Source organism: Tupaia chinensis, unplaced genomic scaffold, assembly GCF_000334495.1.
Source record: "Tupaia chinensis unplaced genomic scaffold, TupChi_1.0 Scaffold000113_1, whole genome shotgun sequence".
In the NCBI taxonomy this organism is placed as follows: Eukaryota; Metazoa; Chordata; class Mammalia; order Scandentia; family Tupaiidae; genus Tupaia; species Tupaia belangeri.
In genome coordinates, this window is record NW_006159577.1 from 4,849,322 (window position 1) to 4,859,719 (window position 10,398).

At 51.1% G+C, this 10,398-nt stretch overlaps 1 protein-coding gene across 1 annotated transcript in view; it reads right to left on the minus strand.

Moving 5' to 3' along the window:
- Window positions 1-10,398, minus strand: part of HTRA1 (HtrA serine peptidase 1) — a gene marked incomplete at its 5' end in the record, with an annotated part of 70,389 nt that overhangs the window by 6,150 nt on the left and 53,841 nt on the right. Inside the window, 3 exon segments of the mRNA XM_014586091.2 lie at window positions 1,143-1,257; window positions 2,422-2,454; window positions 3,564-3,758. Coding sequence (XP_014441577.1) covers window positions 1,143-1,257; window positions 2,422-2,454; window positions 3,564-3,758 — 343 coding nt within the window.

Consider the following 10,398-nt stretch of genomic DNA (forward strand, 5'->3'; position numbering starts at 1 on the left):
GGCCCAGGGGTTCGGTTTTTCAGGGGTAATTGGGGGTCAGGGTCATGGGGGGGGGTGGCGTACACTGAGGCTGTGATTCAGTTCTGCTTTGAACCCCTACCTGCTGTGGGACCTGGGGAAAACCCCATCATCTCAAGTCAGGAGCTGAAAACTTAGGAGGGAGCCTTAATTCCTTATTGCCTCCTGCCAGCTCTATGTCCACCTACCCAGGACGGGACCCCTCTCCTCCACCTCCACTACTGCTGCCCTGAAGACCTCCAGCTACCAGTCACTAGACTGGCCTTGCAAGACATCAAACAGATCATGAACTTCCCTGCAACCCAGGCCGCTCCCCATGGTCTACTGTGCGCTGGCTTTCCACACCCACCCCGCGTAACTCTGCATGGCCACTGCACTCTGGCCCCATAAGCCACTCAGGGGTCCCTGTGCTCGCTCAGCTATGCTGAATTCACTGCTCCTCTGTCTGGGTTGTTCTTCCCCTGTGTGCCTGCCTACTGGCTCCTTCTCACTCAGGCCTCAGCTCGAAAGGCATCTCTGGCCACATTGTCTGAATCAGCCACCCTTCCAGTCACCTGCTAGTTGGTTTCCCTGCTTCATTTTCTTGGGAGCATTTGTTGTTCTCTGCATTATCTTATCGTTGGATTGTTTACTGATTACTGTCAGCCTCCCCTCCCAGGGCAGGATGGCAAGGTCACACCTGTAAGGGCCCCTGCTGAGCTGTCTACTGCCCAGGAGCCCTAGCCCAACTCAGAACAGACCATCAGTAAACATCTGTAGAATGAGTCATCTCCCTACACTTCCATTTTCCCATCAGCAAATGGGATTAAGAATTCCTACCTGACAGGGCATAGGAATGAAGGGACATAAATGAAAACTTCAGTGACATATATGGAAATCACCTATGATCATGTCTGGTACATAATTAGATTGAGCCATGAGAAACTTCCACAATCCTGGGACAAAAACAGTCCAACATCTGTACTCCACTGCTTGGGGCTCACAATAATAATAAACAGTGTCTTTTCTTCTTGGGAGGAGATAGCTTGGCTGGTCTTAGGGACTGCCACTTTTCCCTTCCCCAAATCCATAGGGGCAGCCAAGCCTCAGACTTGATGTGTCAGGCTGTCTGGGTCTTGCCTTACCTTTGGCCTGTCGATCATGGGACTCAGTGAGGAACTTTTTAATTTTATCAGATGGGATTGCAAAGGAGATTCCAGCTGTCACTTTCAGAGTGTTAATTCCAATCACTTCACCATCCTGAAAAGCAAAACCAATAAGGCTTACTTAATGCATGAAAGTTTACCAGCAGGTATACAACAAAAGAGAGTGGTGGATTTGTAAGAAAGAATTCTCTGAGAGAATTAAGTGGAGGCTGGAGGCAGGAGGGCCATGGGTGGACTGGGAGGGGCATCAGGACACTCCCTCCACGGAGGGAGAATTGGCACATACTCCATGTGGGTGCTCAGTGGTCACCTCGCTGCAAACACAAATAGTTTCCAAATGCACGATATTTGATCCTCTCAAAAGGAGTACATTGCTAAAATTTCTGAGTTATTTGGGTGGCTGCCCATACCCTCCTGTGTCTCCCATTTCTAAGGACTGTAAGGTGACCCTATGACAGCAGGGAGAAACCCCCAGAGTTTAGGACTGACAGGTTCATTATCAAGAAATTGCATCTCTACCAGGCAGCGGCCCCCACAGGCACTGCAGGGGCTGAGGGAAGGCAGAGGGCACAGGAGGGAGCTCATGTCCCACAGCTGGGAAGAAAAAGCTGCCAGGAGAGAATAAATTGCTCACACACTTCCCCTGAGAGCAGAGATTTCAGTCCCTGTGGCCGAGGGACCCTCCTGGACCTTGCTGAGGATGGCCTCCATCTCATCACCCGAAAAGGACTCCTGGGCTGCCCTCTAGCTCTGACAGTCTGTGATTCTAAGGCTTCACATTTTACGTTTAAATATTTAAGCATGGACTTAAATGACTTGCTTATGAGCTGGTAACTCCTCTTCATTCCTGCCAGGTCCTGGGGGAGAGTTCCTGGCCAAGCCGGCTCCTTGGGCAGCCCAGGAGACTTCATTTGGAGGAGATGCCTTTCGGTGCCAGGCCAGCACTGCTGACCCCTTCAACATGCAGGCCTGCTCCTTCACCCACTCCCGGACTGCATCTGAGTCCCACTGCATTTACTCACACCCTTGAAACACCAGCGTGTCCTGAGGCATAACATCCCCAACCCCCATCTCAGCATGCATCCTCCTCCCAGAAGAGCTCGGGAGGGCAATTTATCAGGATACAGTACATTGACAGAGCTCACTTTAAAGCAGTGTTCGATAACGTGTTTTGGCAAGTTCATGTATGGAAGGAAAAAGAAGGACAACATGTACATACATCCATAGACAAAAACAAACAACACAACGAAGGCCTTACCAGGTTTACTAACGGGCCTCCCGAGTTTCCATACTGAAATGAAACAGAAATTGGAAGGTTATGCGTGTGTGGTAACACGGTCCTATCTACTTCCCTGCCTGGCAGCTTCCTGAGCACAGCACGGCTCTTCCCTGACAACCTAACTGTTCTTGCTGGCCTAATATTGTGCTGGGAAAAAGAACCTTAGCAGTTTTCAGAAAGTTCTGGATGTGCCATCCATGAGAATTTTTGTCTCCAGACCCCAGAAGCCAACTGTGACAGCCCCGAAGCACCTAACGCCGCTCCTCTCGGGCTGAGGCTGGCTGCGGCATGCAGCAGTTCTCATCCTCACGGCCCCTCGGTGGGCTTCTGCCCTGCTGTGGGGGCTGGAATACGCATGGTTTGTTCTATTCCATTACTTCATCAGATCCCCAAAAAGTTGGGGGATAAAACCTTTCAGAGGTAGTGAGTGCATAAAACACACAGTATTTCTCATTCATTGGACAGACACGGGGAAAAACCATGCCTTTTCAGAAATGTCAGGCCTTGAAGGAGAGAGCTAAAGCGGAAAAATGAGATTTTAAAGATATCTGTTGAAGATATTTTGATCAACTGGACCGGGGAGAAATGTTCACTTTATAAGCTAAATAATGTGATTGAATGTATAAAAAAAGTAAATAAATAAATTCTAAAAATTAAAAAGAAAGATATCCTGTGTATGGAACGGTGTGGAGTAAGGCCTGGCCTCGTTAGATGGCTCAAATGGTGTGGACACGTAGGGAGGATGGTCACTTGCTATAGAGTGGACAAGGCAGAGCTCACCAAGTCTGTCAAGGTGAGCTTCTCTCCTGCAAGAAGCTGCTCACTCAGCTCCTGAAGGTTCCACACACCCTCAAACATGCCATGAGTGCGTGCAGGGAAGGGAATAGTTGACCCTGCCCAGGTCGGTTGGGTGAGAAGAGCAGCAAGCGGGAGCTCCTCTCAGCTGCAGCCTTTTGGTAAACTAGGTTTCCCTTGATAGGAGTGCCTGGTGATTGCTAACAGGGTGCTGACAACCCTTGACTTTACTTTAAGGGGTCAAAAGGAACTCCATCAACACCATCCCGGCTGCACTTCCGTGGGCTTTCTTCTGGCAAACACTGGCCCAGGCCCCTGCCACTCACATTGATGATGGCGTCTGTCTGGATGTAGTCCATGTCTGAGTTCCGGAGCCCGAGCTCTTTGCCACCCCGCTGGGTGGTGCTGACGATCCCGGTGGTGACTGTGTTTTGAAGGGAAAACGGGCTTCCAATGGCAACCACGAACTCTCCTGGCCGTAGCTCTGAGGAGCGGCCAAGCAGCAGGACAGGCAGCTTTCCCTGGAAGCACAATGGCCGCCATTGGTGAATTTGTTTAACGTAATAAGATGGACAGATGCACAGATGTTGGGGAATACCAAGCAGTGACAGACCCTTTGGAGACACGGAGCTCAGGAGAAATGTCCTTCCTTGGGGACAGGGACAGCATATCCTTTTCTACCACTAAAACCCACATCCCAGAAGTGGTTAGGGAACAAGTGAACAGGGAAGCACCTGGGGAAACCGTGGGAAGGTTACTGAAGGTCATTTCAAAGTCTCATCACATCTTGAAGCTCTCAACACAAACTCACTCTGAAACCTCAAGGCCAGCAGACAGAGGGAGGCCAAAAGGATCTGGGATTTGGGGCAAAACTACTGGGACAGACTTAAGAGAGTGAAGGCCCAGAAAGGGATCCTGAGCCACTTGCCCCCTGGAACAAGCAGTAGAAACTGCCCCCAATTACCGCATGGACATCTGTCCTGAGCCCTGGGGTACGGGGGAGCTCTGCAGGCAGGGAACTGCACTTGATGCTATGTGTACCTGCGCTAAGTGCCTGGCAAGGCTGCTGAGGGGCAGGAACTGGGTGGGCGGAGGGAGGGGGAGGGGAGACAGCAAAGTCTCATCACATCTTGAAGCTCTCAACACAAACTCACTCTGAAACCTCAAGGCCAGCAGACAGAGGGAGGCCAAAAGGATCTGGGATTTGGGGCAAAACTACTGGGACAGACTTAAGAGAGTGAAGGCCCAGAAAGGGATCCTGAGCCACTTGCCCCCTGGAACAAGCAGTAGAAACTGCCCCCAATTACCGCATGGACATCTGTCCTGAGCCCTGGGGTACGGGGGAGCTCTGCAGGCAGGGAACTGCACTTGATGCTATGTGTACCTGCGCTAAGTGCCTGGCAAGGCTGCTGAGGGGCAGGAACTGGGTGGGCGGGGGGAGGGGGAGGGGAGACAGCAAGACATCCAGGATCTGAGACACCGAGCCTGAAGAGGTGGCTTGCTCTCCTCTCCTGGAAAGGTTCTCCATCAACCACCCTTGTTCCCTGAACTAGGCAGACTTAATAACCACCCCAAACCCTGCCCCTCAATCCCCTGTGAAGGCCAGACAGAACCAGGAGCCCTAAAACTCTTCAAAACAAAACAGGACAAAATAAAGCCAGCTCTGGAGTTGCTGGAGCTGAGAAGCAGGAAAGAACCAAGGGACGGCTTTAGGTCCTCTTCCCTCTCTTCCCTGCCAAGCCATGTAAACCTCCCAGGTGCCTTTGGCCTTTGTCCACTAAGTCAAAACAAGCTGTTGCCCTGAACAAAGTGGACCAGGCCCAGTAAGCAAAGACCTGGCCCAGCCCTTATTCAAACTGCAACTCAAGAGTTCTCATGTATGTCCACCTCAAAACAGAAAAAGCCAGAGGGGCCAGGAGGACAGGGTGGATGGAAACCACCTGAGGTCCAGCTCAAATGCAGAACGGCGTGTTCAGGCCGATCAGTGCAGCCACAAACTGGAAACCATATCAGAAAGTTAATCAGCAGACGGGACTCACCATGGAGATGTCACCCAGCGTTTCAGTCATTCCACCCCTGCCCCACATGCTCACCTCCTAGAAAGGGAGTCAGACCCAGGCTCTGCGCCTCAGGGGGCTGAGAGGGCAATCACTTAAGCAGCTCCTCTGCCAGGGATAGAGCAGATATCCATGGAGAAGGTGGAGTGATCACTATGCCCATTAAACAGATGAGAAAACTGAAGCTCCAAAAAACTGACTGGGTAACTTTAGACAGTAGGGATCTAAACCTGAGACTGAGACCCCAAACTCAGACTCCCTCATCCACTACTCGGCACCACGCCACAAATATCCCCTCCAACATACACCTGTAAGGGAGATGCTGCTAGGAAGGTTCTGGGTAGGCGAACTCATGGAGGAGGACGGAATGTTAAAGAAAGGGCCTGAGACCTAAGACTGACTGGGAGAGACCGCATGAGGAGGAGGAATGCCCTCAGATCACAGAGCCCAAGAGGCCCAGCACAACATGGACGGTGGTCAGGAGCCACACCTGGAGCCAGGCTGCCGGCTTCAGATCCTGCCTGAGCTTACAATCACTAGGGGCCTTGGTTTTTGCATCTGAAAAATGAGAATAATGCGGCATGCCCATCTCAGTGGTCTGTTGTGAGGATTAAGAGGCTGAGATCTGGACTGCCTGGTGCGTCTATGTATCATCTAAGTATTGGTTATGCTCGTCAGTATTCAGGGCTGCGCAAACCCAGCTGGGACACCCCACCATGACACCTCCACATACCAGCCCAAGGTACGGGTCTCCTCTGGCAGTGACCTTTGGAGTTGCCTGAGGCTGTGGTGGATGGGGACTGGGGGCTGGGGGGAGGGTTAGCCTGCAGCATTCCCTACTCGGCCCCCTGTTCCTCAAGCTGTTGGCATCCAACGGCACACCAGTAAGTTCGGCACACGGCTCATTTACCCTGAACCCCTGCCAGGAATGACTTCAGCCACCACAGCATGCAGATGGGATAAGAGCTAGAGCTGGCGACATGCAGCAGGCTCACAGGGGACCCTACCGCTCCTTCAGGGCCTAGAACTGGCTGGAAAGCCAAGCCTTCGAGGCCTTCGTGCTAGGCTTACTGGATAGGCAAAAGGACAAGGTGGCAAGCCTTGGCCTAAGCTGGGTCTGCCCAGCTACTCCAGGAAACAAGGCAGAAGAGGTCAAACACAAATGCAGAGTGGTGGGTTCAGGCCAATCAGTGCAGCAGTAAACTGGAAACCATATCAGAAAGTTACTCAGCAGACAGGACTCACCATGGAGATGTCACCCAGCATTTCAGTCATTCCACCCCCGCCCCCCGTGCTCACCCCCTAGAAAGGGAGTCAGACCCAGGCCCTGAGAAGGCAGACAGACCTAAGGATAGCTCTCCCTGCTCTTCTTTGTCCACGGGTGAGCTCAGGTGTAGAAGATGTGGGGAAGGAGATCAGCGCATTGGGGGATACTGTGAGGACAGAGGGCAGAGACCCCCAGGAGGGGAGGAGAAGAATGAGGTCCTACACACTGGCATGCTCGCTATGAGGCCAGGCCTCCAGGGAGGCTGTCTGCTGCAGAAAACAGGGCCTAAAACACCCCGTGGGCAAGGCTGGCTCGTGTGTAGGGAGGTGACCACACAGGCTTGGATGAGGTGGAGACCAGCCACATGAGCCCAGAGTCTCCCCCAAGAACTAGTCCTCACTTGAACACACAAAAGGAAGAAACGTAGATACATAAGGGGCCATTCAGTCAAACCTGCGGTGGTGGGAAACACCAATTGGCATCTCTTGTAAGGTTTTATTCACTCAAACATTTCATAGATAAGAGCAATCAAGGGACCAGCAGTTAGCGTAATGGCTATGTCGCGGGACTCCCATGTAGTCGACCATGGTTCGAGTCCCAGACCCGGCGGCTTAAACTCATGCCAGGCGCGTGTGCATGCATGCCCAAGATCCCGAGAGGAGAATGGAGGAGAAGGGACTGTGGTGTGGCCATCCCCCCGGGGGATGATTTCTCACTTTCTGTCTCTCTGTCTCTCTCTGTCTTTCCAGTGAGTGCACATGCCCTATAGCAAAAACCTCTCAAAAAAAAAAAAAAAAGAAAAATCAAAAAAGAGCAATCAAGAACTAAGCAAATAGGGAACAGCATTAGCGTAATGGCTATGTCGCTGGACTCCCATGTAGTCGACCATGGTTCGAGTCCCAGACCCGGCGGCTTAAACTCATGCCAGGCGCGTGTGCATGCATGCCCAAGATCCCAAGAGGAGAATGGAGGAGAAGGGATTGTGGCGTGGCCATCCCCCTTGGTGGATGATTTCTTGCTTTCTGTCTCTCTGTTTCTCTCTGTCTTTTTGGCGAGTGCACATGCCCTATAGCAAAAAACCTCTACAAAAAAAAAAAGAAAAAAATAAAAAGAGCTAAGCAAGTAGATGCATATGGCAAGATGGTGGCAGGGAGAGATCTTATAATGCAAACCCTGAACTTGTGTGAAAAGAATAAGTCTACCAGATGGCAAAGCACGTTCATGAGAACCTTAGAAGTTAGTCCTAAAGTTCTCATTTTATAGATGTGGAAACTGAGGCTCAGTGATAAGAGACTTCTCACAGCCAATAACCTGCATGGTTAAACAAGAGAAGAAACTTCCCAGCTCTTAGACCTGCCCTCTCAGGATATATTAACCTGGAATTCTAATTACAAGCAGACAGCATTGCAAGAGTGACATGGTGCAGAGATGTCAGCCAGACCACATTTACGGTTCTCCATGCGGTCAAGCTGCCTTTTGGGGACCATCTGGGCCCTAAGCAACTGCAGGTGCCAGCTGACTACATGAGCATCAGACTCTTCAGCCTCATTCTAGCTCCAAGTGGGGCTCATTCTCAGCTGTGATCCTCACCTTGGGCCCCTCTGCCTGGCAACTATACCTCTGCTGGCCAGATTCCTACCTGGTAATTGAACATTTTATTCCATAGCTGTCTAGACATACGCTCCACAGGAGGTTTTAGGGGAGATGAAACACAGATATGGCTGGAAGCACACAGCCATGCTTTGGCCTTGACCTGCAGATGATGTAAACACTCTGGGGTCTACTCATTCCCAGCCTGACGACCCTGCTCTGCTGTCCACAGGCAGTTCCAGCGTGCTGCCCACATCAAAGCCGTCTCCAGCAGGCTCCTGGCTGCAGACACTCTGTCTGAGTCTCCCTTTGAAGCAGCACCAACCACAGGCCACCTTGAAGATGCCAGCCCCTCTCTTAACAGCCACTTCACATGTCTTCCCATCACACTGGAGACTCGGCAGGCCCTGTGGGTGGGTACACAGGGCAAACTGAGGGAAGAGAAGGAGGAAAAGGAGAAAAAGGTCCATCACACTGCCCGGGGAGATGAAAGTGCAAGAGGGGTGCGCACACAGGAGAGAGGCAGCAAAGGTGAACATGGAGGCTCCAGATCGCAGCCGGAAAGAGACCAAGGGTCCCACTAAGTGACAGTCCCCCCCAAGTGAGCCTATAGCTCATGTTGGGCCCCGATCCCTCGAGGATGAGGTACATTCCAGACTGAGTCCATCACACTGCAGCTCTTAGTCCTGCTCAAGCTCACAGGAAGGAGGTGCCTGAGGCCAACAGAAGAGAAGGGACATCCAAGATGGAAATCAGGAGCCCAGACAGTGTCGTAGCCGTCAAATGTGACACTCTGCAAGGCAGACTCTCAAGGAAACGTTGCACGTCAGGACTGGAGACCTCGAGTACACCGCCATGTTTGTGCTAATGATTTGGGGCTCACTGAAGGCTGGATATGGATGGTGGCATCAAGACCCTCTGGGGGGTGCTGTCTCTCTCTCAGAATAAATAAATAAGCTTTAAAAAAAATTGCACATTTTCCCGCAATCACTCCCCAGGACTCGCTCATGTTAAACGGTGTCCTCACAGAAGAACGAATGCAAGAGGGGCTTTAAGAACCATGAATCCAGGACTAGCAATTGGCATAATGGTTATGTCGCTGGACTCCCATGTAGTCGACCGCGATTTGAGTCACGGACCCAGTGGCTTAAAACTCACGCCAGGCACGTGTGTGAGCGTGTCCAAGATCCCAAGAGGAGAATGGAGGAGAAGGAATTGTGGCGTGGCCATGCCCCTGAGGGGTTATTTCTCGCTTTCTGTCTCTCTGTCTTTCTGGCGAGTGCATGCACCCTATAGCAAAATCCTCTCCAAAAAAAAAAAAGAACCATGAATCCAGGTCAGCTCCATGGTTTAATGGTTAAGGCAGTTGGGTCAGACATGACTGTTTGAGAAATCTGCTGGGCGTGTGTACAGCATAGTTGGGATGTTTGTACCCCAAATCCTGACAGGATGGAGAGATGAAGGAGAAGGAATTGTGGCATGACCATGCACCATGTTGGGGGGGTAGGTGGGAGTTGCTCTTTCTTCTTTTCTTCTCCCTCTCTTTCTCTGGCCAGTGGGAAAAAGAGAGAGAGAGACAAAGAAAGAAAGAAAACGTGTTCCCTGACATCCAAGTTGCCAGCCACTGCCACCAAAGTAGGTGAAGAAATGGCTCTGGTGAGGCTGTCAGAAGCTCTCGACTCGGGACCTTCCATGTCTGTGTAAATGACTAAAGAGTAACCACAGCAAGCTATAATTGTGTAGGAGATTTAATGCTAAAACTTGGGTGAGGTTGGTCCATGCATGATGAAAGGAGGCTCTTCCTGCTCCTCTAGATCATAACAAACAACAAGCAGGCCTGGCAGCATCGCTTCCACCACTTTCACATAAAAGAGGACTTTCTCAGCACTCACATTATGTCTCTGATGTGCTGGTGTCAACAATAAAAAGCAAGGAATCTATTTTCCCTCCAGTCTTTCTGCCTGATGGGCAGAAACGTACAAGCCACCAGAATACGTGGTGTAAAAATACAAAGTCCATCTCCTTCAATCTGAGCAGCTCAGACCAGAATCTTCGTAAGAGTTAAATATGTGTCAACACTAAAGACAATCCGTGTGTGTCAGTCAGGGAGCTTTCAGCTATAAATGACAGAAGACCCAACTCGAAATGAAGTAATTATTCCCTGCGCAAGAGCAGGGCTAATAAAGTCAAAGGCTCAAAGAGAACATCAAGAATGTGGCTCCCGCCTCTCTGTGGCCAGCCAACACC